A 27,888-nucleotide genomic window follows, 5' to 3' on the forward strand; every position below is an offset into this window, starting at 1 on the left:
CAATTGGTGGTAAGAAGATTAGCAATCTACGATACGCTGACGACACATTGATAATAGTCCAAGACGAGGGTGAACTGCGGATTTTAATGCAAAGATTAGAGAACAAAAGCTCAGTATATGGTCTCGAAATCAACAAATCTAAGACCAAGGTGATGATAGTAGATCGCCTTAATAATAACAGTCCAGACATCACAAGGATTGCTGACCTCGAGGTTGTCAACCGCTTCGAGTATCTGGGATCTATTGTGACGAACACCGGCGAATGTGAGCCCGAAATTCGAAAGCGCATAGCGCTGGCGAGAAACTCTACAGCGAAATTGGCCCGTATCTGGAGGGATACCGCAATAACTGCAAGAACCAAGGTTAGGCTAGTCCAATCACTCATTTTTCCTATCGCAACATATGCAGCAGAGACTTGGACATTAAAGATGGCAGATCGACGAAGAATTGATGCATTAGAAATGTGGTGTTATAGACGCCTCCTTAGAATACCATGGACTGCTCGTCGCACCAATGAGTCGATTCTGAGACAACTGGGCATACAAACAAGATTGTCGACTAAGGTTAGTCAGCAGTACCTTAGATATTTTGGACACATTGCCAGGAGATCGGATGGAATGGAAAAGTTGATCATCGAAGGAAAAATCGAGGGAAAAAGACCTAGGGGACGCTCACCATCACGATGGATAGACCAACTTAAAACTCTAGCTGGGGAGAATATGCACGAAGCCGTTCATCATGCCCAAGATAGGGAGTCCTGGAAGCAGCTCGTTCAAAGAGTCGCGACATGATGTCACTACACCCTTACGAGGGTTAGATTAAGAGAGAGAGATTTGAAGCAAGGATCGAATATATATCAGCCAAACAAGTCCAAATTTCAGGCTAGAGAAGATGTTCTGAAATTTATTCACGGGGCAACGGTTGAGACAGTTTCATCAATGTAAGTCCAAAGTTGTGTTAATATTCGATGTATTTGGTGAATACCCTCAGCAAGAACTTGAGAAAATGCTTAGGTTAGTTCTTTTGGTAAATGCTACGGAATACACATGTCTTTACGTCTAAGAGATTGACCAGAAAAAAGGTTTATTCTGACCTACAGACAAAGCCGTTGTACTTTACAATAGGATGCCTTCACCATATTTCATAAAAATCGGGTAGGAGTTGAGGTTAAGGCTGTTACAAGGGTTTGCGGACTCACGAACAGACAGACCCGAGACCAAAGCTGATCAGAATGATCTCTAATGCATTTTTCGAGCAGAAATTTCGAATTTCGAAAAATATCTCTAAAGTGATTTCAAAGCTTTCTCTACCATCTACTAAATAAGGAAAATAAGTTAGAAAACGAAACAAATATTTATTAAACTTATAAACAACAAAAAGTCTTAACACCACTCAGACAAATCACCAAACGGAACATTTTCTCCTTGGATTCATCTTGCTACCCAAAGGACACTTGAAGTCTTTCGCGAACATTTCCAAGTTTTGATAATTCGTGTTCACCCTGTATTTGTTCGGCGTGTGTGGATCGACTGCAATTTTATGCCGCATATACTCCAACCTCTCCTTACTGCACCAATTCTGTGCTCCTGCTATCCAGAACAGTTGGTTGGGCGAGTATTTCAAGCCAGGAAGTCTGGACTCAGTGCCGTACTGATCTGACCACGATTGGTACGCCTGGTAGGCCTGTTTGGTGCCACCGTTGTCGGCTATGTTCTCGCCTAGGGTCCGAGTGCCGCTCACCTGACGAAACCAAGATGCAATAGCGATTATTTTCAGAGTAATAATACTATTATAGTTTTTTTCTAAATTATTGGTAGAGTCGCCACATCACTTCTATATTGGAAGAAGTATGGTACAGAGTGTCCAAATTCGATGCTCACTGAAAGTGTCTCGAGAACTATAAGACTATAAGGAATGTTCATTAAAATTAAATGCCGTCATTGAAAATTTAATCCTCTGGTAGGATGAGCCTTTTGGCTACCTGGACCGTTTAATGGAGGATTAATATTTAAATGGATGTTCCTGAAACTGGGTATTAGAGAAAAAAGTCTTCAAGGTAAGTACTCCGATCTCTTTTTTCGACCGATCAGATCAAAGATATGTTGATTCGTTCTCGAGTTACAGATCGTTTCTGAAGAATTACTGTTTCAAATAGTTTCTGTTCAAGATAAAAATCTTTCAGTCACCTGAAAATCTACTTTGAATGATATTGTATGACATATCGTTGAATTCAGCGTTAAAAGTTATTTCGAAAAATATCATAAAATATGCAGGTCCGTATTGAAAAAAATGAGGTTGAGAGTGGCCAAGAGAGTACGAATCGTTGGATACGAAATCTGATTAGGTCAAATTGAGGATAATTTACTGTCGAATAAAAAATTCCTGTAACATTTTTTGATAATATTTGAAATAAAGTGGGAAAAAAAGAAAAATCAAAATGACATAATTTACTTTTTTTATGATATCTCAATAACCGGCCCTGATAATCTCGATTTGTTTGAACTGCTTGATAATGCTTCTATGCATGCAGTTTTTTCTTCATTTGACCGACCTTCTAACTCTTATGGTTCAAAAATTATCAATACAATCCCATTAAAAAAGTGGCCACCCTGTATAAATATTTTTCATCATAGATCATAGAAATCATTTACCGTTTTAGAGATATAAAGGAGAGTTGGTGTTTTTTAAAAAGGACACCCTACTTATTCAATGCAGTTTTTTTGCCGCAAATGCACCACGTACCGGTTTTGCCAAAATGTCATCCGTTCAAAGGTACATAATATTGAGTTTTTCAACTCAATTTTATTGATGCGACACCTTCTACATTAGTATTTTTCATTTATTTCGAGATTTGAGTTATTTTGAGCCTATGGTATAATGTAAGCCATATATAGGTGTCCCATTTAAAAAACGCCAACTCTTCTCTGTATCTCTGAAACGGTAATTAATTTCTATTTTTCGAATATCTAGATCAGAAACCAAGATATCGCGAAATATATATTTGAAGAGCCATCTTTCAGAAAAACCCTGTAAGTCGAGAAAAAAGCAAGATATTACTATTTGATTTCTGATATCTTATTACTTCGAAAAAAGAGTTCGGGGGGTCCCCCGATTATTTCTCTAATTTTTATTGTTCTCGAGATGCTCTCAGTGAGCATCGAATTTGGGACACCCTGTACTATGCAATCAGTTAAAAAAAAAACATTTGGCAAAATTTCATGTATTATTGTGCAATATCTGGGTCGGTACCATCCTGAAAAATATACAATTATCAATTTGTACTACGAATCGATAAATGAATGAAAAAGGATGTTACACTTGAAATGAACAAGTAGTTCAATACATTTCAGATAGATGTCGCAATATAATCATACATTTATCGACGACTTGAAAATATTTTAGGTGAAGTGTTCCTTCTGCCAAACCATCACCAAAAATTTTAGAACGATACATAAAAAGGTTCTTTCAATAATTGTATTGAGTCAAGTTTGACGGATAATTCTGTATAAAAAGTAGTTCTGGTTGAACGTTCTCGACGCCATCTATGAAGAAATAGCGATAATGTGACAAAATTCATTCATACAAAGCAGCCTCTTTCGGGAGTTTTATGAACTACCTAAGGTTGTACAGGGGCGGATTGAGGAAGGCTTTATTCGGAATGGCTATCTATAAATGGGTTCGTGGCAATGATGAGCATTTCAAATTTGCTGTAATAATTTGATGGTGACGTCATCTTATTTGAGAACAATTCTCGTGAAATGTTATATTTACAACCAGTATCTGAGTCATAAAACACCAAATGTAGTCATTACCAAATCAAAAAAAAAAAAAATTGAAGAAATAATTTCTTCAAGGTGTTGGTTGTTGCCATTAACAGAACTGTAAGAACTATTGTTCTAACATCAAGAGTATATCCACATAAAACTGATGAACCTTATTTATCAACCTACATTTTCCCCGATTTCTTCAATTTTTATACTGCTGAAGGTCTGTATGAAACACTTGGCCTTTTCTGTGAACGATTCTAACGTCTCTCTGTCCCACCAACTCTTCAAATTGCCGTTTTCGTCAAACTGGCTGCCTTGATCGTCGAAGGCGTGGACAATCTCATGCCCAACAATGATACCTATCGATCCAAAGTTCAAGTAACCAGGCCTGAACCTGTTGAAGAATGTGCCCTGCAGGATTGCTGCCGGTAAAACTGAAAAAAAATAATGACTTACTTGAATTTGGAACTAAACAGCACGAATATTAAATATGGCTAGAAAATTCTCGAGGAAAACCGCCATTTTGGACGTTCTATGATCAAGCAATTCCTCTGTGGTGCATGAAGAGATAACCTGGATGTGAAGGCCAAGGCCAACAAGTACTATCTTACTTCCACCATCCTGTACTAAACAAAGGTTTACTGATCTAATATTCGGAATGAACTATAATCTGTCAAATTTGTCATTGAGCTTGTAGAAGTCCTTGTATATCTCTTAACCTCATGGAAAACAAGCATTTAATGGATTTTCAAGCTTGCTGTATGATTTAAACTCACCACTCACCAGGAAAGAATCTACAAGGATATGTCGAAGGTGTCGCCCTCTATCAATTATTCTCGAGACCTTCGAACCACAGAATATATGTTTTGTTGATTTTATACAGATATTCGACTTACTGATTGTATTTTCGAGTCTGTGGTAGTAGGCGTTGACCACAATAGGAGCAGCAGCTTCTGTCCAATCGTTCTTTTTTACAGGACTCAACAATTTGTTCAGCAATCTGTTCCATTCATGTCTGTTGATGTTCAGGAAGGAAGTGAGAAACGCTCTTTCGTTTACGAAGATCTGAAAAAAGCACATTTATGGCCAAGAATTGCTTGATGACTTATCTGTATGTTGTTATTCTTGATCATATGTCAAATGGAGGATGATCATTTGATAAACTTTGGTAAGACAGAAACCAAACAGAAATAATCATTCATGAACTTTTGAATTAAAGAGACAATACAGATTTTTGCTGTTACCAACCAAAGAATATCAAATGTGCCATCGAAGCTAATTTTTCAATCATAGAGTGAAGAACAGGTTGAAATATCTTTTAGACATACGTCAGAATACATCTCGTTCAGAGTATTGTCTCCTAGCATCTCGTTTGCATAGGCTATTTGAGCTCTAATGTTTGCAGCCTTGATCAGAGCCTGATTTTTCGTCGATTCGTCCATCCACGAGGTTTCGTGCTGTATGGTCTTCTTGAACTCCTCTTTTATATAGTTTACTATTTCGGACGCGTATACCTTGGTGTCGTCGCTGGAATATCGACGTATATATGTTGCACCCAATAGGAGAGGAAGACTAAAAAAAGAAGAAGAAGTGTCACGAATACAATCTTCTATGGTTCAGTGAGGACGAACAGAAAGTTATTGAACATTTTTTCGAAAATGTGTGTGTTGGTTTACTGGAATATTTTCTTTTTTTCATCTCGTTCAATTTTATAAGTGTGTAACTTCATATTTTATTTATATTTAATTAGGATTTTGACAGAAGTTTGGTTATGTTTCGTCACTGTGTGAGCAAATCTATTATATCGTTACTTGTTTCGAACAATGAGAAAACACCGTTCAAATTAAAAGTTGGACAGCTTCTATTTGTTATTTTTTGTTAATTGATAATCGTCATTTTCCAAACAATTAATCAAATTAAGCGATATTCAACTTGTAATTGTTATTTGGTAAACGTTAGTTGTTAATTTGTTATTTGATTTTGCACAAAAAAGTTTAAATTCATTCCCTTCACATTATACTAATTAAAATGTTTGTTACCAACGTTGTAGGTGAAAATTAACTTACTGCGCCTGCGTGATTTCCAAGCATTTCTTCCATCTAGGTAAACTCTCTGTGATTCCACCTGTTACTTTCTTGTATTTGGTAATGCGGTCCTCAAATTTCTTCGGCAAAAATGGCCATATCTCTAAGACTGCCCTCCAAAACAGATAGTTCGCTACTGTTCTAGAAATAATGACTGAAATGTAACAACCTGTTTTTTTTATGGAAGACAAAATAATGTTTGGAATGGCATTATGCTAGATGATTAATGATTAAAATTTCTTCTTCCGCACTTTTTTCGAAAACTTTTCATTCCGTAGCTTATTGTATGTAGGTAAAACCTAAACATTCATGATGGAATTGCCTGAAACATCACTCACTAAGTCCCGATCTACCAAGTAAAAAACAATTTTTTTTTAAATTTCGACTTTATTCGACAACATAGTCGTCTTAAGCATCGATTGTGGTTCTTCGACCATGTTTAAAATCAGCAAACCAACTTTTAACCATTTTTGTCGATGAAGCAGAGTCAGAAAACACTTATCAAGTAATTGCTTTGCTCTCACAGTATTTTTTCCTATCAAAAACGTTTTATCCATACACGAAACTAAATTTTATCCCGTTTTCAAACAACTGCAAATGTAGCATCACTCACCTTCAATAGCTCGATCCAGAATCAACTCTAAATGTTAATTCCGAAATTTTCAAGAAGCATCTTTGAAGCTTGGTAGGTAATAACGAGAAAAAAATTATATGGCACTGGGGTGCCCTCTGTGCGTTAGGCTTGAGACTTATTGAGTGACGTTTTTTTCAAGCAAATAATATAAACCTTCCCTAAATTTCTTCTGAAAAAAACTGAATACTGACTTTGGGGGCGTATTTTTAAGCAGTTTTTCCAAAGCGTCAATGTAGCTTGGTACCTCCACCACTATTTCCCTTTCATCGTAAAGTTTCACATTTTCAGGCAGAATATACTGGAACAGCTTCATCCAGTCAATGTTGCCATGCTGTTGCTTCAGCTGTTTCAACGTCATTTTATTATAGAAAAGCGTTGTGTTGCGGTGATCAACTTTTGACACAGTTTTCTGAAAGAAAGAGTTAGTAGTTTTGAATAAATATATTGTGCTCAAGAAATAAAAGACAGCTGAAGTTGTGGTAGATCTTTATAAGCGTTTAACGAACGCTACAATAACTATGTTGTCATAACATTGTTGTCGAAACGCTCATATGTCAAATTTAGTTATGGAAACATCGATTTTTAGATTCTTTCTGTGTTTCAATCACAGACTATTACAAACAGTTAAATTAAAAAAAAATTAAATAAATTGCAGGTTTTTCCTCATTTAAAGTTCTTCGTCGATAACTTTTGAAATATTAATTTTAGGTATAGGGTTTGCTTAAGTAACCCCCACTATTTCTGTACGTAGAATCGACTGAAATAATAAAAATATAGGTTCTAATTTGAAAATCTGTACACTTTAAGTTCAAACCACAAGCAGTCTTATAATACTACATATTTGCAGAATTAAAAAAAACAAATTTTTTCAAAAAAAGCTTTTTCTTAAAAAAATAATTGAATCCTTGTCGTCCCTTTTTTTATAAGAAGTCCATTAACTCATGAACGGTTGAGTTTTGGCGTATTGGTATATTGCTGAAATTGTCATAAAAAAAGCCAACTAATGATGCAAAATATACTGGGTATACCATTTGAAAAAAATGAAGTAGTAGTCTGTTTCCGGTATAACCGAAAGTTGTAGAAATCTCTAAATATTTTAAGGAGAAAGATCATTGTCTCAAACCACATCAATATGCAAATTTTGAGCACAAACTCATGATTAGTTTTCCATAAACGTCTAATAATCCATCGCTGTGAATCACCCTGTATTTCATCTCTTATTGTACATTAGTGAATATTGATTCACGATTCAGATTAAGATTTACCTTTGCCAGATGGATCTCGAACAGAAGGGCCTCTTCCATGGCAGCGGCTGCATCAAAATCTCCAGCTCCAAACATCACAGCAAAATCCACCATAAGCTCCAAGTATTGTCTGACAACACTGTCGTGTATACCTTTGCGTAAAATATGGATACTTAGTCCGAATAGGGGTGGTTGGTCAACCTAAAAAGGTTAGAAAATATATCAGAAATTCAGAAAACAAACTTCAAACGCGCCAAAAGATATGAAACAACCTCAGAGGAAAGAACTCTTCTTCTTTCCTCTGAGGAAACAACCGATGACACTAGGAGAGCAAAAGCTGCCAAACCTTGGATTTCAGCAGGTAGATACAGAAAATAATAAATATTCTGTTTATTATAAATTCCACAATTCCAAATATTCAAATGTGCATATTTAATCGGGAATCACTCAAATAAATATATTTCATTCAATATAATATATTCTCATAATCATATAGTAAAATTGTGGATCTGAAAATATATCACAATCCGACATCGTAATCTAACCATGTTGGGGTCATATAAAAATTGCGTATACTTCCTCTATCTTTATTCATTACTCTATGGTTTCACTGCATTTAAATATTAAATGTCAAAATGAAATTTTTTTGAACTTACGGTTATAATACGCGTAGAAGTGTTTCCAATGTCTTTTTCGGCTCTTATAGACAGTAGGTAGTTGAAGTCCAATCCTTGATCTTTAAAACTTTTCAATTCTTCAATCCAGTCGAAATTGTTTGGATCCCAGACTTCTTCCAAAAGAGGCCAACCCCCTAGGGCGTTCAATAGCGTATGGGCTTCCACTAGTGCTTCTGCATTTATGACATCTGAACGAATGAAAAAAAATCAGTTTTGTGAAATTTTTTTGATATACGAAAAGTTATAAGTGCCGGAAATTTTTTCTCGAATTATAGAAAAGAAAATAGGAGAGAAGAAAAAAAGGTAAAGGAAAGTAAATTATAAAAAAAGAAACAAAAATATAAAAAAAAATAGCAAATTGGATAAATCCATTTATGACTAAAGCCTAGAAAAAACCTTTGTAGTTTTATAATGGTTGTACAAGGGCGTAGAAATAGGGGGTGGGGTACCTACTGGGGTAATTCCCCCTTCCCTCAAGACCAAAATATAAAATTTCAGAATTCTCGCTAAGAAGAAAAACGAAAGCTTTTCCATAAAACTGAACCAATAATAATTTCACATTTCTTTGAAATCGGCACAACAGTAAAAAATCAAACCCTTTAACGGTTTATGAAATTATAATCGCTTTCAATGTGATAACTTTTATTGCACTCAGTGGCGTAGCTAGAGTTGACTCATGAGAGGGGTATAATGTATTTAATTCAAATTGCAATTTATTTGTATTTGGAGGTACAAACAAAATTCCTCGGAACGTTTTAAGAAAAAGGGTCCTACAACATGGGTCCGCAAACTCTTTGTTTTCGAGATACAGGGTGTCAAAGTTTGATTTTTCAAGTTTTTTTCTCATAGCACCTTCTTTTCACAAGCTATTTAACTTGAATTTGGCATAAATAGTTTCCATCATGTGATATGCTAATTTTGAATGCAAATCTTTAGGATGATATTTATTCTGGAAGTGTGCCCTTTTCTTTGCTCCCGAACTTTTTTTGGTGAACTACTGGTAGTTTAGAAAAATGTGAAAAGAAACTCTGGTCCAGTACTACCCTTTTTGATTTCTTGTAGCTTTGCTTCCTATTTCGAGGAAAAAATTTCAAACAGATCTCTAGTAAACCTTCAGGATAATTCAAATTAATATAAAGATCTAGTTAGTGAGCTGTGATGAATAAATTAATTATAAATTTTGGTACTTATTCACCCCATCTGTAGCGAAGATTAATTAAGATTCGATGAACTAGCATAAGCATCACAAAAAAGTAGGATAACAAGAAACACCCTGTATCTCGAAAACAAAGCGTTTGCGGGCCTATGTTTATAGGACTTCATATTCATAAAATTATCCAAGGAACCTCTCATTTTCCTTTGTACCTCCAAGTTAGGAACACCCTGTATAAGGTAAGAACAATCGAATCGATAATCAAAAACAGGTATTTTATTTTGAGTAATTTGGTTCAAACTTGTTATCAAACCACTTTTTCTCACATAACAGATATGAGTAAACGTTTCGTTTTCGATCAATTAATTGATTGGACATACTTACACTGGTACAAACAACTTGTACCAATTTTTTACAGTTGATCATGAAATTTTAATAACTATTTGTATCGAAGTATCTTTTTGTTTCAGTAAGGCAGAGTTGATTGAATTGTCGATATTTAATTCAGTAGATAGAAGTTAGAAACATGATTTGCAATCGAATAATTACAGTAATTCTGAAAATCCTCACCATTGAAGAGAGGTACATTACCTGAAATAGCTTTTATTCAAAAGGCCTTGTTATTATAAGCAGGTTACCAAAGGTAAAAGATAAAAGTAATTAAGGTATTACTATATGGAAAAGTACAAGGTGGGCAAATTTCGATGTTTTATTACAACAACTTTTAAACCAGACCAGATAGATGAAATCTGATACCCCCTTCTCGGTCTCTTTTTCTGAGAAACTAACAAGAATAGTATTCATTTTTTTCCACCTTCATTTCTTTCCGAGTTATAAGCGAAAATTGGAAAAATGGCGATATCAAAAAACCTTTATATCTCCGCTGATACTGATGACAGAGCACTGAAATCAAAACATCATACAGGCACTTTTTACGTAGAATCCAGTGGCGTGCTCGTCATCTCAAAAGGGTTTTTGATTACGAAGCTATGACCCAAAGTTATGTTTTTTCGAATAGAAAAATTAGATTTTTGTGCCATTTTTTGTAAGCTTAATTTTTCCTGATTTCAAAAATATAAAACATCGTATGGTTCGTATCAATATAAATAATGGAAAATGGTCAAATACCTTTTTTCATATGAGAGTCTCAATATATTACCATGGTTTAAACTGTTGATGAACACAGAAAAATTGAGCTTTCTATAACAAGAGTAGTGTCCTTCCATCAATCTGATTATTTCTATATGCTTATTATTAATTTTTATAAAATTCGAATCGAGGTATATTTCATGAATTTTTTATTTGAAAATAGATTTGGAAATATCGAAAAGATCCACAGGATCGAATGTTTCAATTGAAAGAGTTGCAATTAGATGGATGCATCAGAAAATTATTTTCATAGGTCTCCAAAATGAATACGCACAAGTACCAATCCATTTCAAATAGCATATGAAACGGTGCATATATGATTGAACAATTCAATTACGAAGGTAACAAACAAGAAATAATATTTAACCTAATAATAACAACACAATGGACAGTCGACTCATATTCTCGATATTTCGCACCGAATTCAATAGATGAATATTTGAAACTGCGTTCAAGCAACCTAGGAAATTTTATCCGAGTTCTTTTATATTTTCGAAACAATTTTTTTAAATATATCTAGATTCGAATTTTGTAGAAATTAGTAAAAACCATAGAAATAATCAGATTGACAGAAGGACACTGCACTTGTTGCAGGAACCTCGATATTTCTGTGCTCATCAACAGTTGAAACCATAGAAATATTGAGACTTTTAGTTAGAAAAAGGTTTTGGTTTTGGTTTTTGACCAATTTCTGTTATTTATTTTGATACAAACCATACGATGTTATATAATTTTGAAATCAGGAGAATTTGAGCTTTGAAAAAATAGCACGAAAATCTAGTGTTCCCATTTGAAAAAACATAACTTTAAGTCATAGCTTCGTAATTAAAATCTCTTTCGGAAAGACGAGCACGCCACTGGATTCTACGTGAAAAAGTGCCTTTATGATGTTTTAATTTCAGAGCTCTATCATCAGTATTAACGGAAAAATAAATTTTTTCGATATCGCCATTTTTCCAATTTTCGCTTATAACTCGAAAACAAATGAAGGTGGGAAAAAAATGAATACTACCCTTGTTAGTTTCTCCGAAAAGGAGGCCGATAAGGGTGTATCAGATTTTGTCTATCGCCTCTGGTTCAAAAGTTATAGTTATAGTTGCCCACCCTGTACATAGGTACACATTCCGAACTGAAATATTTCCTTATTATATCCGATGGCCGAATCAGTAATAAAAAATGCTATTATTTCGATCAGTTTGGTTCAAACTTCATTATCAAACCTCTTTTTCTTATATTACAGATATGAGTAAAGATATTCGTCAAAAATATTTTTTTCGGTTATACCCCCCAAGAAAAAAGACGATCTACGCCCTTGCGTTGTTAACCATCGATCAATAAGAAAAAATCGCCTTGGTATCATTATAATAATCATTCATCTCATGTTTATTGGTTCAAAATCCAAATTAGTACGCAACTCCTCGTGGATTAATTTTACCCAGAAACTTTTTTTTTAGCATAATTAACAACTTTTCGACTGCATCTCTATAATCTCGTTGCTCTCATTGCGGTTAAACAGAGCATGCTAGATGTATAATTAGCAGGAATTAATCGACATTGTGTCAATTCTGGACGTTATCGAAACCTTGGTATGTTCGCATCATAAAAATCTACTTTTTTTTATACTTCACGCTACAATGGAAATCCCGCATACATAGATGGATAGACAGGAAGTTGTCTGTGATGATTTCCTACAAAAACGTTCGCATGACACTGGAAAATTCAAAAACAATCGTATAAATAGGATTAGAGAGAATGAAATTACCTACACACGGCATTTGTCAATAACGTAAGTCTCAAAAGTTTTGACACAAATTTCTTCATACGAATTTGAAAAGGAATCATGGTCTTACGGCAATTTTTCAGAACAGGTTTGAAAAAAAAGTTTTATAAACAACAAAAATTTTTTATTTCAAATTAAATTCAATGTTCAATAGTCTTTTGGGTACATAATTGTTCTAACTTTAATCTCCCGAATTTGACTTAAAATCAGCCTTCTTAATTGTTGCCTGTTTTACGATTTCCAGCCTCCATTATACATGGTGTTTCTGAAATTGGAGATACGAACGAAAATGACAGATATTTCGAACAGTTTTAAGAAGAAAAAGTCCTATAAACTTCGGTCCTTAAACACTTTGTTTTCGAGATACAGGGTGTTAAAGTTGGATTTTTTCTCGTGCATAGCACTTTCCCTTCACAAGATATTTGATTTAAATTTGGCATTGATATTCCAATTAAAAGTTTTCAACATGTGGTATGCTAATTTTGAAAGCAAATCTACAGGTTGATACTTTTTCTGGAACAGTGTCTGCTTCTTTCCTCCAGAACAGTAATTTGGGTGGACCACCTAAAAATTTAAAAATAAACTTTGGTCCAATACTATACTCTTCTTGGTTTATTATAGTGTTGTGCTATCTGCTCCAATACAACAGTATTGAGGACGTTTGTCTTTTAATGCTCATTAATTTCGTTGGATAACGATCGCCTGTGATTATTTCAGTCGGTTTTAACAACTCATAATAAACCACGCCGAGCTGGTCCCATCAAATACTGAGCATGACTTTGGAACCGTGAATATTCGGTTTGGTCGTCGAGGTGGTAGCATGGCCATAACCCCATGATTTTCTACGCTTGGGATTATCGTAATAAACCCATTTTTCGTCTCCAATCACAATGCGATGCAAAAAACCCTTCCGTTCAACATATCTCGAATTCAACTCGTACGGCACCCAATTTCCTTGTTTTTGAATCATTCCCATGACTTCCAGGCGTTTTGAAATGGCTTTTTGCGTCATTCCCAATGGTCCTACCAATTCTTGTTGCATTTGACACGAGTCTTGATTAAGTAATGCCTCCATTCTGCATCTTTGAAAACCTTCTCTCTTCCTGGTATTCGCCGACAAAATCACCGTTCTTGAAGCGTTGAAACCACTTTCGGCACGTTCTTTCTAGTGCTATATTAGTATAGCGGCCTCACCATAGATATTTGAGAGATTTCTCCATATTAAACAGAAAATTAATCCTCCCACAAATGATGAGAATTTGGCTCAGAAGCTGACATGTTCAATAGAGAATAACTTTATGACGCAGACACAAATCGACTAATATTTCGATGGCGTTATGTTTACAAATACCTAAGCTCATTGTATGACATCTACGATCTATTTATTTCGACTACCACTTACCGTTACAGCCATATATTGCAAAACGGCGGAAGCCAAGTTGTATAATATATCCAAAGACACTTCGAGGAAGATGAATATTTCGATTATACAAGGTTTGTCCAAGTTTCCAGAAATTCATTGGGGGTCAGTGAACTTATTTCCTAACGATACTTTCAAATAAACCCCGGTATTTAGCAGATCGCGGTATCCACTTCAAAGGGACATCTATGGCCAAGCGTTTTTATGGACTAGTTCAAGTGACTTTGGATATACTATACACCTATTAAGTACTTGCCTTCGTTCATGCAAGCTTTGTAGTACGTCTTCACCAACTGGATAGCTTGTATCTCGTCTCGACCCGTAGGTTCCTCCAAAAGCACCCTAAGCTGGCTTTTGAGTTTCTCCTGCACCTCGGTGAAGGCGCTACGAGCAACGGCATTGTCTGGAATCGTCCTTGTTGCTATGAAACCTCCACACGCGAAGGTGTAGAAGTCCTCACAAGGATCAACTCGCTCGTCTAATCTGTTCAGTACTTCAGAGGCAGCGTGGACACACCCGCTGGACAGACAGACACCTTTGGGAACGCCGTATTGGTGGTCTGAAATAAGAAAAAAGCACTGAGTTGATGACATTGTTGTTGGTTGGCTTATATATTCTAGACTAGATGGTACGTAAACTCACGAGATTAATACAATCGTACCTGGCAAATAGAAAATTTAGAGTGAATATCGATCGATAGTACCAGGTCGACGATCAGAGAAATTGAAGCCGGAGTTCCCCAAGGATCGGTGATAGGACCGCTTCTGTTTAACTTATACATGGCGAACATAACGAAAATGAAAAGCAAAATAGATAGATGATGCAAAATAGCCCAGTTTGCAGATGACACCGCTATTTACTATCATGGTAGAATGCTGAAAACAATTACTAGGCAGTTACAGATCTAGATAAACAGAAGGAATACTTCAAGAAATGGAGATTCAAAGTGAATACATCAAAAACAGTTGCAATCTACTTCGGAGGAACAAGAGTAAAAAAAAAAGAAAGCAGGAAACGTCAAAATAGAAAATCAGACGATAGAATGGAGAAAGGAAGCAAAATATCTGGTACTTCTAGATTGAAGAATAAACTTAAACAAAAAGATACAATAAAACAGAAAAAAGGCAAGGTAATTGCACACGCAATTGAAGTAGAGGCGTAGGGAATGAAACTAGGAATAAAATTCCAGTTCTTATACAAAAAGAAGATCTGAGGACGACAATACGTTCAAATTCAGCCTAAAAATGGCAGATGGGGCGGATCTTAACCATAGAACTTAATTGACTAAACTGAACTGGCACTTCGTCAAAATTAAAATTATTGGGCCTAATAGAATTGTATATAGAACATATTTATTCAACTAAAGAATACTACAGTGACTCAAAAAAATGGACCTTACATTTTGAATAAATTCCAAAAATCAGGTAAACAAAAATCCGCCATATTTAGGCTCAGAAACCGGCATCCAATCAAAACGAGACCACTCGTGTCGCCACTGTAGTTAGTGCCAAGTTCAGAGTAATGAACATAGAGGGAGCATATGTCATTTTCAGTAAGCAAATTTTGTCGCCAACATAAACTATCAAATTTGACTGACGCGCGCGGAAATTAAAACATATCAGTGATACGATATTTCACTCAACTCGCGAGTTTCTACACAAAAAACGCACTTCTTATGTCCCATAGTAAATCAACGTTTCATATAAACTAAAAATATATTGAAATGAATACCTAAATATACAAGAAATTCAGAGAACAAACTTTAAGCTCGTCAAACGTGAACCAACTGGTAACTGATCAACTGATGACACTAAGAGAGCAAAAGTTGCCAAACCTTGGATTTCAGCAGGTAGATACAGAAAATAATAAATATTCTTCTTATTATAAACCCGACAATTATGAAAGATATCGGATTCCAAATATTCAAATTCGCATATTTAATCGGGAATTACTCAAATAAATATATTTAATTCAATAATCATAACGATATAGTAAAATTGAGGATTTGAAAATATATCACAATACGACAACGTAATCAAATCATGTTGGAGACATGTAAAAATTGCGTGTAGTCCCTCTAGCTATGTTTATTACTTTATGGTGCCAAGCTTCAAAAGAAACTCAAAATTTCAGAACATAGAGTTAACTCTGAATAGTTATTTATAATACAAGTGCAGAAGGCATTGATATTCTTCCACTAGCTTCAAAATTCAAAAACGAGCCACAAAGTGGCAAGTTTTTGAATGAACGAGTGGTAGAATTAGCCTTCTGTACGAGTATTATACATTATTTTCTCTAATTCATTGCATTCTTATTGAAATTAATGAAATATTTCCATAAATATCTTTTAGTGATTTTTGGCTTGAGAAATGTTGGTTGGCAGAACTGATTTCTTTAAGGCAAATTGATGAATTGACAGATAAAGCCGTGGCGGAAAGTTCGGAGTACCAACATAGAATAATAAAATATAACCATGAAAACTGTGCGTTTCTGATATATTCTCGCACGATTTTGTTCTACAAGATGTGGAAGAATGAACGGAGTAACCACAGAATTAGAGAAAAGATATACTGAAATAGTGAATAGACATAAGTGACGCTCCATTTGTTGTTGTTGTTTAAAAAATGGATAAAAACCTTATGGTTTCAAACTACCTAACATAAAATTCCGAAATTACCTAGATCTCTACTTTCCGTTCGGAGAACTACCGTTCACAGAAGCAATCATCTCACCTTGTAGGAAAACATCCTACTTTATAGTGTCCAAACAACCATTCTTCAAATGGTTATTTAATTCCAGTTTATTACTTTCACAGTGAGATTCAGTTGATTTGTTGGTTATTATTGTTATTCGGCCAGTTTACTTTTTCAAATCGCAAATAACACGGGTAATAAAAGTGTATTTGAATTATTTAATTTCACGCATGGCCATCACTAGGATTTTATTACCAGTATCGACGTGCATGGAAAAACCGACAAATTAAGATATAATTAAAATCTATCCGAGAAGAAAAACCGATTTGGAAGCATTTATTAGCTAGTTCTTTGATAATTGAAGAATAATAACAAAATAATCTTTTGAATGATTAGGTTACCAAAAAAAGTCGTAGACACCGTATACTTTATTAGAGAAAGTGGCCTTCAGTCAAATTGGCTGCATTTTTGTTATGTTATAGTCCAAGTTATTTCAAACAAAAAGTTCAATAGGCAAAAGTTTGTCTATAGGCTAGTTTTGACGATAGAGGCCCTTCGCAATTCTCATTTGTTGTCCATTGTTAATTTTTCACAATTCTGAGTAATTAAGATGTGGACAGTCATTAATATGAGATACTATTAAAAGCATTGTTCTTTGGTGTTGTTACATTTGGTCAATTATACAGTGTGTCCCAGCTTCTCGCAATTTTTTCAATTAGTGTTCCTTTCGAAAGAAAGCGAAAGTTATATCCGAAAAGTTCCGTATTTAAAAATATTTTTCGATCATCATAATTTCAAGGCATGAGAAAAGAACAAAAATATCACAAATCCGTATATAAAACTTCCTCAAATAGATGGATTTTTCCGTACGGAATATTTCGAATATAACATATAACTTTCGTTTTTTTTTTTTGAGGAACACTCCGTATATTCTCTTGAATGTGATGTAAAATAAAGTGTAGAAAAGGATTCATAAACTTTTTTGATTTTAGATCGTAAGGCGATTTGTAACCATTTCGAATTATTGAATTTTAAAAATTTTAAGTACTTGTAACACACTGTATAATTGATCATAACCGTAAGATTTTCTCAACATTTCAACATTTTCATATTGATAAATGTTCTTCTTCAAATGTAAACTAAGGAAAATCTAACTGTGTTGAATCCGGAGACCTTGGTGGCCACCGAATATTTCAATTATTTGAAGTTCCTAGTTTATCATAGAGAGGCACTTGATTATTGATGATGTATATATATATCATTTCATATATTTTTGAAGAGAGAAGAAAGCGATTTTATTTGTTATAGAAATTTTTATGGTTTACATTTGAAACAACACAAGTTTGTATTATAACTTCAAAACTGATTGCAAAAAAGAAAAGGTTTACACCAATGGATTCTACCTACTGAAAAAAGTGCCTGTGAATGTTTTTGTTTCATGCTTATAGTACCAATAATAAAGAAGTAATGAGAACTTTTCATTTCATGCCATTTTCCAATCTTATCTTACAGTTTGAAACCAGTTGAATTTATGAAGTTGCGGTTTTCACCAAATTATTTCTAAAAATTTCTTTTTATACCTCTCCTTCGATATTATATTTTGAATTGAAATAAATAGGTACTTATAAATTTTCTCAAAAAAACAAATTTATTTTTGATATGAAACAAATATATTACCGGTTTTCACATTTACGTCATTTTTGAATTTAATATCTAGTTTCAACAGAATTCACAGTTTCATCAAGCATACTTGATATTTCAAGTAGCCTGTTACAACAATCAGTAGGTGCTGAGGGTTAACAATGAAAGAGAGTTGAACAGAAAGCTATAAAATACTAAAAATTATCAGATTACATCATATATTATCACGAAAGGAATAAAAACAGGACCGTATTCCACAAGAATTACATAACACATTAATTTTGTCGTTTGCTAATCCTTTTAAAAAGTGTCCCATTATAAGTAAGAATTGAATTTATAAGACTGAATTATGTATTTTTTCATGCCAATATGGATATTTCTCCAAAACGTATAAAAAATATAGATTTCGATGTCTAAATGAAAAAACTCAATGATATGAGAACTGCCCTGAAAATATTGAAATTACATTAATCGCTTTAAGGGCTGCATGAAATGAATAAACCCACAAAATTTGAACAAAATCGGATAGCTGATTCCCAAGTTATGGAGATCAGAAATTTAGGCCAATTTTCATGAATCACCCTGTATCTCCGAATCTAACAGTCTTAGGATACAAAACAAGTTGCTTTTCTGAAAGGCCTGAATGACCTGCATTCACCACTAGGCTATGACCAGTCACTCATGTTTCACCCTGTATAAAGAAAAATGGTATCAAGCCTCGTTCTGATAGCGTCATTAGGATCATGAAAAATCAAAGAATATCGAAAAAAAATGAGGAAAGCTTTTACATGAAGTCAGGAGCATTTGAGCGCTCGTTGATTTCGAGCCAATTGCACGATACAAGATTACCAGCTCAAGTACTGAGGCGTACTTGGTGCCACTTTCAGATTTGTCTACAATAATGTGAATAGTGAGTCAATTAACTGAAAATGTCGTCCTTGAATTGTTCTTAAATTTTTCTCAGTTTTCATGAATGAGCACTTTTATAACAATTTCAAAACACAAAACACAAATGACTCACGCATCTGGGTCAAATATAAAACTAATAACATCTCCTGTCAGACACATATCAACATGAGAATTTACAACTCATCATCGTTCCATTGAGTTATACTGCATTCAATTTCTTCTGTAACTAATGAACCTATTTGTTTCAATCGAAAACCGTTATAGCTAATAGCATAATTTACCACACAAAAATTTATGAATATGTTGAACACAGAGCACAGAGAATTGAATAGCATAAAACCAGAGACTACTAACGGTAAAATAAAGAGGAAATAAAGCTACATGGAACGAATTCAAGAAAATCAAAATATTGACTGTTAAACTAGTAACTTACAAAAAATCAAAGCAATGAGTAAAATGAAAGCTGAAACTAAAGATCCTAAAGCGATGTAAGATAGCTGCCTCTCAAGTAAAGTTCGTCTCTGCCACCAGTTGTCTTGCCTGAAAAAAAAATTTGATCACTATAATATATCCTTCAGGTAATTAGCCAAATTTAAATATCTTGAATATGGTGCTATAATCCGTGATGCAAATTGTGTCAATAGTATTTATTATTCGATGTGGATTCTCAAGGTTTTGAAAGGACAGTAAAATTTTCCTGTGTTGATCCGTGAATAATCTCTAACACGAAACTAATTTTTTTTTCAAATTTCAGGTAGGTGAAGGATTCGTTTCATATAAGTGCTAGACAAACTTTTTTATTACACCTCTAATCGAAAAAAGATGCGAAAAAATATTCTGATATTGCTTTCAAGATCTCTGACGTTCACAATCTTTCGAATTGATTTTATATCATTTTAATTTGTGAATACGTAATTCTTAATTCTTTTAGTTACAGACAATGACTAATTGATTTGTTAGCTCCTTTCCTGAACAGGGTAGTATCTATATTATTTCAACACGATATCTGTATTTCAGAATTTTGAATATTGATGAAAAATATTAATTTTAAGCTTTTCACATCATCAGAACCAAGGAGTAGAAATGGGGATCACTGGGGGTAGTTATCTCCTCCCCCAAGATTTCCAAAACATAAAATTCCAGAATTCTTACAAAGACGAGGAACGAAAATTTCTCCATAAAATGAACCAAATAATCATTTCACTTTCCTTTGAAATCGACAAGGCAGTAAAAAATCGGAACCCTTCACGATTTATGAGTTTAACCACTGGTAGTTTTGAAAAATGTACAAAGAAACTTTAGTCCAGTACCACAGATTACTATTAGTTTTTGTCAGTACATTACTTTTTGGTTTATTGTAATTCTGTCTCTAGCAATCCTCAGGGAAATTATTATAAATATCCAGTTGATAAGCTGTGAGTAATTAATTAATTATAAGTTTTGGTACTTATTTACGCAATCTGTAGCGAAGATTAATAAAGATTCGATAAACTGATATAAGCACCACAAAAACAGTAGGGCAACAAGTAACACCCTATATCTTAAATAAAAATCGTTTGTGGGCCTATGTTTATATACTTTATATTCTTAAAATTACCCAAGGAATCTCTCATTTTCTTTGGTACCTCCAATTTATTAGGAACAACCTGTATAAGGTAAAAACAATCGAATCGATAATCAAAAAAATGCTTTTATTTTGAGTAATTAAGTTCAAACTACTTTTTGTCACATAACAGATATGAGTAATCGTTTCCGTTTTCAATCAATTAATTAATTGAATACACTTACAGTGGTACAAACAACTTGTACCAATTTTTTACAGTTAATCATGAAATTTTAATAACTATTTGTATCTAAGTATCTATTTGTTTCTCAGTAAGGCAAAGTCGATTGATTATTGGATATTTAATTCAGTAGATAAAAGTTGAAAACATGATTTGCAATCGAATAATTACAGTAATTCTGAAAATCTTCACCATTGACGAGAGGTCCATTACCTGAAATAGCTTTTATTCAAAAGGCCTTGTTTTTATAAGCAAGTTACCGAAGGTAAAAGGTAAAAGAAAAAAAGGGTACCTATTACTATATGGAAAAGTACATACACTAATATTTACTTATTGCCGAAGGCTAATAAATCCTAATTATAAATTTTGATAAGTTGACCTTATTATGATACAACTGTATACACTGTGTCCGTGTAGTATGCAACAAATTCATTTTTAGCTGAACAGACCTTTTTAAGAAATGATCCTGAAACACGTCGATTATTGATTTTAATTTACCGTATTTTAAAATAATAATCTAATATACAGGGTGAATTACTTTCTAGTAATGACGTCACCGTTATTTTTTTTTAAATGGAACTCCCCCATTTTGTCTCAATTTTCCGATTACTCTAGCTGAGCTGATTCCAAAAATGTATCACATGTTGATTCCAATTGGTAAAGAGTGGACAAAAATACAATCGTTTTGTGTGTGTTCATAAAGTAACGCGTAACATTCTTCATTAGGTAAATTAACAATATTATCAAAAATACTTATTGTCTAGAGGCAATAAACAAATAATGACATTTCACAAAAAACTAGACGACTATGTTTTTTTTTTTAAATTGATAAGAAATAATTTCTTTCATATTCTGTCTGCTAGACCACAAGTACCAAACATGTTTGGAAAAAGCTCATTTTTATTAATCTAAAAATATAACAAACTACAGGGTGTTACATTCAAACCAATTGCCGCTAGGCAATAAGTATTTTTGATAATATTGTCAATTCAACTAATAAAGAATGTTACGCGTTACTTTATGAGCACACACAAAACTATTGTATTTTTGTCCACGCTGTACCAAATGGAATCGACATGTGATACATTTTTGGAATCCGCTCAGCTAGAATAATCGGAAAATTGAGACAAAATGGGGGTTTCCATTTAAAAAAAATGACGGTGACGTCATTACTCGAAAGTAATTCACCCTGTGTATTAGATTATTATTTTAAAATACGGTAAATTAAAATGAAAAATCGACGTGTTTCAGGATTATTTCTTGAAATGGTCTGTTTAGCTAAAAATGAATTCGTTCCATACTTTACGGACACATTGTATACCGCGATTCGACGCGATTCGATTCGACGCTTATGGAGAACTAACCATAATTTTGCTCTGAAAATTTGCATGTAGGAGTTTGAGACAATGATCTTTCTTCCAAAAATATTTTTAGATCTCTTCAACTTCCGGTTATACCGGAAACAGACCTCATTTCAAATGGCACACCCAGTATATTATTGCATCATTACATAGCTTTTTTAAGGCAATCTAAGCATTATGCCATACCTTGGTTAAAAACTCAATGGTTCATGAGTTAATGGGATTCTTATGGAAAAAATTGGTGCGACGATGGATCGAATATTTCTACAGAAAAGGATTTTTTTCGCAACAAAGTATTTTTTCGGCAACCGTCCGGGAAGTGTTCACTTCCCGGACGCTTTTTCTCTGAGAAAGAAGCATTTCCCGGCCTAGTCCGGAAAGTACGTACTTCCCGGACTAGGCCGGAAAAGAATCATAGAATCTATAGCAACCGAGATAACGGCCGACAGTTCATATGAAATTAGTTGTCAAAAATTTTCATGTTTTTTGATCGCAATCGCAATAGAATATGGAAAGCAGCAGCGATAGTGTTATTCTACATGGTTGCCGAAAAAATATTGTACGCAACACGCCCGAAAATGGTTTTTTTGGACTCACAGACTTCCAGGACTCGCTTACGCTCGTCCTGGAATTTTGTCTATTCGTCCAAAAAAACCCTATTTTCCGGACTTGTTACGTAAATTACTATTGTTAAAACTGCAGAATTTCAATAACAACTCCAATAATAATTATATTCTAATTTCGCATACATAATATTTATTGTTATCGAAAGTGATGAATGAAACGATTATTATTGTTTTTCTTTATGCACTATTCGTACTTGACACGATAAACGTATATTTTTTCATTAGCTATCATATTTGCTTCTGTTTCATCTCTAACATATCGATTATCCTTGCTCATTAGAAATATTAATTATTTGAATAATGATTTTCTTGCATATATTGGACCATGTCTTAATCTATTTCAAACTGAAATAGTTTTGGACGAATTTTTCCATATGATTCTTGTATTCTTGGAACGTAATAAAATGAAAATACATGAGTACCTTAACAGTGAGAGGAACCAGATTTGTTCCCAATGTTTCTATGGGATTATTATTAAAAATAATGAGTCAGAATTTCTAGTAAAAAAAAAACCAAAATCAATCCGCTATCCAGATTTTTTTTTTTAATCATAAGTTTAAATATTTCTGCGGTATAAAAGCAAGTGCCACTAGCAGTGAAGTAAGTTAGTGAAATAAACAATTGTATAATCCAAACATTTTTCATTATCTTCGACATGCATAATGTGTCGATGATAGTAATTCATGTTTCAGTTAATAATTATATTATAACATACACAAATTTGAAAATTCTATTTCATCATAGTGAACGTATATTAATTTTCTATAAGAGACTATTTTTACTATGGAAAAACTGACAAACTTCAAATTTTTTCATTGAAGAAACGGATGAAAATTGTAAAATTTCTGAGAAAGCTTATTTGAAAAAAAGGCATGAAATTCCTATTAAATAGAGTCCCAAAATTTGGTTGAGTGGGTGACATATAACCCTCTGGAATATAGGTTTTAATGAAACTGTGCTGTTCAGCTTGAAAAAGAAACTTTTTTCTGCGGGTGAAAACCATAACCTCATAAATTTAACTGTTTTCAAGTTATAAAAGAAAATTGGAAAATAGCTTGTAATGCAAAGTTCTCCTAACTTCTTTATTACTGGTGCTATAAACATAAACAAAAACATTCTAGAAGCACTTTTTTCAATAAAATCTGTTGGTGTAGTTTTGAAGTTATAATACAAACTTGTAAAATTTAACGGTGTTAAATCCGGGTATCTTGGTGGCCCCCGAATATTTTAATTGTCGAAAGTTCACATATTATCATAGATAGGCACTTAGTTAATTTGTCGTGTGAAATTGAAACTTTTGATGATTTTTATAGTTTGATGAGAAATTTATCATTTATTATTTTATCATATTTTGTCAAAAGGAAAATAAGAGCTATTTTGTTTTTTATAGAGATTTTTTTGGTTTACATATAAAAAAACACAAGTTTTCATTATTACTTCAAAACTAATTGCAGTAAAAAAACAAACGATTACACCTATGGATAAGTGCTTGTAAAATGTTTGTTTGATCATTTTTATAGCGCCAGTAATAAAGAATTTGTATTCACAATATTCAGTTCAATGACCTTCAATATGATATTAGTTAATTAATGTTAGGAGTGTTATGTAAAATAAAATTGTATTCTGTATTGTTCTTTCAGATCCACAAAGATGATTTAAATAAAATCGAAACGTCGGAAAAATTTCATCTTATTGTTTTCCTCAATTCTTGACCTCTACCAATTAATTAACTAATACATTAATAAAGAAGTTATGAGAACTTTTCATTTCACTTCATTTTTAATTTTCTCTTATAACTTGTTATGAGGTTGCGGTTTTGACCACATTAATTTTCTCAAAAATCTAGCCCGAAAATGTGCCATTCATTTTTTTCAAGGTCAAAGGGTGTGATCCTCTCAGTGAGAGGATCTCACTAATCTGGTCAGATTCCCTAGACAACGAATTCGAGATACCTGATACAAAGTTGCATTAATATTTGGTGTATTTAGAGGATGACGATGACGAGAACTTATGAATATGCTAGTCGCTCTAGTAAAAGATGAAAGTCAATTCTTTTGGTGAATGAATCATAGACGAAAACCGATAAAAAGAGCGTTTTCACAATTATTGTAATTGATTAAATGAATATTTTCGAAATTGATTCCTCGCATATCCCTTGGTGACACATAATTTTAATATTAATAAAAGAAAATAAATAAAGAACTTGACTATACGTTTCACAATCTTTTAATAGAATATCAAGTTTTGAGAATGGGTTGAAACCCGAAACATGCATGTCAACAAGATTTTATATATTTTATTGGAAAATTGTGAAACTTATAATCAAGTGTTTTATTAATTTTTTTCTATTAAATGAATATTTGAAAGCTGATGAGAGAGTCTTTACGTCCATGGATTGCCCTGAAAAGGCTTTTTCTGACGTGTTGACTATACAACCAGTTGAAAAAACGCATTTGGAAAAATCCCATGTAGATATGATTGTGAAATATCTGGTTTTGTGGAATCCTGAGAAATGTCACTGTGTGCATCGAACATCAGCAACTCTTCTGCATTATTAAGATTATTAGCCAGTAAGATTATTCTGACACATCATGGTGGTTTTTACGTCTGCTGATATACAGGGTGGTCCAGATTTTAGTTCAATAACTTTGGCATCGGATAGAACAACTCTTCTAATAAAAAAAATTCCTATGAACATATATCCTTACAAGCTATGTTTTCGAGATACTGGGTGTTAAATTTTGAATTAAAATCAGTTTTTTAGTTATAACTCTAGTATTATTACATTCATTGTTTTAATTTTTAGGTATTGAAGTCTTGAAAATGTAATGTTTCGAATAAGGTTAGTGTATCCTGCCAAACTTATCCAGTGCCGTAGATATAGGAGTCCGATGATCCTATTCTTATTGAAAATCTTTCTTATTTTTTTTTTTGAAAAAATTGTTTCTTTTCTGAAATCAACAGGGCTTCATTGACAAAAAAAGTCTCTTGAATCATTTTCATAGAAGGTATGATTTTCTAGATAATCGAGTAGGATACAAAGCAAATACTATCCACTAAAATCTACAAAAATTAATTTTTCAAATTTTCTCACTTATGTTAAATGAAAGTACAAAAATAAACGTAGTGTGTCATTCAGATGACATTCGATTGAACATTTCTAAACCACACCCAAACAATAAGAAATTTTTGTGAATATTTTTTATTGTTCAATTATGTGATATATATTCTTTCTGAAGTGATCGAAAAATTCATTTTTGCAGTCTTTTGTGGATAGTTTTTGCTTTTTACTCGATTATCTCGAAAATGGTACATTCTATGAAAACCCTTTTGAAGGCCTTTTTTCAATGAAGATCTGTTGATTTTCGAAATAAGACAATTTTTTCGAAAAAAAAGACAGTGATGTAGATTTTCAATAAGAAAAAGTTCATCGCACCCCTATATCTACGCTACTGGATAATTTTGGCTTATGACTTTAATACCCTAAAACTAAAACAATGAATGTAATAATACTAGAGTTATAAATAAAAAAATTATTTATTTTCAAATTTCAACACCCTGCATCTCGAACACGAAGCTTGATAGGATATATTATGTTTAAAGAAATTTTTTTTCATGAAAAGAGTTGTTTTATTCGACGTCAAAGTTGTATACCATCCTGTATAAAAAAATGAGGTTTCAAGAATGATGTGCAGGCTCACTTTCTGAGTCTGGTCTTTATCTACAAAAAGTAGACAACCAGACAATGATATATGAATCCATAGAGTGGCGGGTTTTCCATCAGGCTGAGGAGGTGGTGCATAGGGCGGCAAATTTTAAGGGATGGCAGATTGAGCTTATTAATTTTTATTTTGTTTTGCAGAATAAAAAAAAAATCTTACTTACACACACAAAGTTCGAATGTCGAAAATTGGACAAAATGTTTGACATAAATCAAAATATAGTCCTATTTAAACAGAGCCAAATACTTTATAATTCAAAATCTCTAATACATGAACAATTGCTAAACGCTAAGTAAAATATATTAATGAATGAAGATTTCGTACGATGATATAATTAATGATTTGCTAATTTAAAGTCTGGCAAAAATGTATTGTAATGTTGTTATAATATAACTATCAACAGATAATTAAGAAAGGAAATTTATTGCATTGTTTTTAAACTGTGGGTGTAATAAAAATATTTATCAACGTTCGCCAAATTTATATTTTCTCTGTAAACGCTATTTATATTATGTAAGTACCTATTGTGTTTTTGGGACATACAATACTTTAAAAAAGTAGTAACTTCAGAGGTGGTAAAATTTCAATAACCTACAGGCGACAAATCTGAATATCCGTCACTGAATCCATATTTTCTGAAGGCAAACGAATTTTTACTGGTACCCTTCAGATTTGCCAATTTATTATTTTTCGAATGAAAAATGTGTTCATAATTTGTTATGAATGAAACTAATTAATTATATTTAAAAATAATTTCTCATTTTATATTAGGCCAAAGGGCCTTGAGTTATTTCGATTATGCCAAAGGGCCTAACGTACCTACTCAATAATAACATTGATAACTTAACAATAAAATCCAAATAACAACCTGGTACCTATGACATGAAATTTTTAATTTTTCATATTTTTGAACACAACGAACAAAATCATAGTTTTTACCTTGTTCTATTATAAGGCATTTTCATCCACTATCCCGGCAAAAAAAAAACAAAAGAGCGAAAGCGGCACTTTTGAACTAGACGCACTAGACTAGACGAAAGGTACCGAATGGTAGATCAGCTTTGACTGACTGTAGCGCTGTATAATTCGCAAATACGCGAGCTTGCTGCATTTCTACGCTTGAAGAATCTGTGTTCAAATCGATCCATCAGTTTTATTCAGGAGATTAGGAAAGGTGACTCATCAAACTGAGAGTGAAAGTAATGGCTGCGTGTTTTTTTTTTGTCTGTAATCTCCGAATTTCG

At 33.2% G+C, this 27,888-nt stretch overlaps 2 protein-coding genes across 2 annotated transcripts in view; one reads left to right on the plus strand and one right to left on the minus strand.

The window, feature by feature from the left end:
- LOC123679212 (cAMP-dependent protein kinase catalytic subunit alpha-like) overlaps nucleotides 1-27,888 on the plus strand; it is a 49,566-nt gene that overhangs the window by 7,899 nt on the left and 13,779 nt on the right. The gene's annotated exons all lie outside the window — the stretch shown is intronic.
- On the minus strand, nucleotides 1,335-27,770 carry LOC123679209 (neprilysin-2-like). The gene is made up of 11 exons (XM_045616650.1): nucleotides 27,584-27,770; nucleotides 19,585-19,691; nucleotides 14,165-14,467; nucleotides 8,386-8,594; nucleotides 7,751-7,930; nucleotides 6,677-6,894; nucleotides 5,834-5,992; nucleotides 5,096-5,339; nucleotides 4,664-4,832; nucleotides 3,951-4,201; nucleotides 1,335-1,740 (listed from the first exon to the last, which is right to left on the minus strand). Exons 1-11 carry the CDS (start codon nucleotides 27,607-27,609, stop codon nucleotides 1,402-1,404), a joined length of 2,205 nt encoding a protein of 734 aa, XP_045472606.1. The 5' UTR covers nucleotides 27,610-27,770; the 3' UTR covers nucleotides 1,335-1,401.

This window comes from Harmonia axyridis, chromosome 4, assembly GCF_914767665.1.
Source record: "Harmonia axyridis chromosome 4, icHarAxyr1.1, whole genome shotgun sequence".
Taxonomy (NCBI): Eukaryota; Metazoa; Arthropoda; class Insecta; order Coleoptera; family Coccinellidae; genus Harmonia; species Harmonia axyridis.

What these genes read in the sequence shown, in the direction of transcription:
- LOC123679209 (XM_045616650.1), bottom strand. Translation starts at nt 27,609, where the DNA reads ATGAAAATGCCTTATAATAGAACAAG. An exon ending in ACTCATTGCTTTGATTTTTT is followed by an intron (nt 14,468 to 19,584) that starts GTAAGTTACTAG and finishes TTCTTATTTCAG; the next exon opens with ACCACCAATACGGCGTTCCC. An exon ending in CTTAAAAATACGCCCCCAAA is followed by an intron (nt 5,993 to 6,676) that starts GTCAGTATTCAG and finishes CATTATTTCTAG; the next exon opens with AACAGTAGCGAACTATCTGT.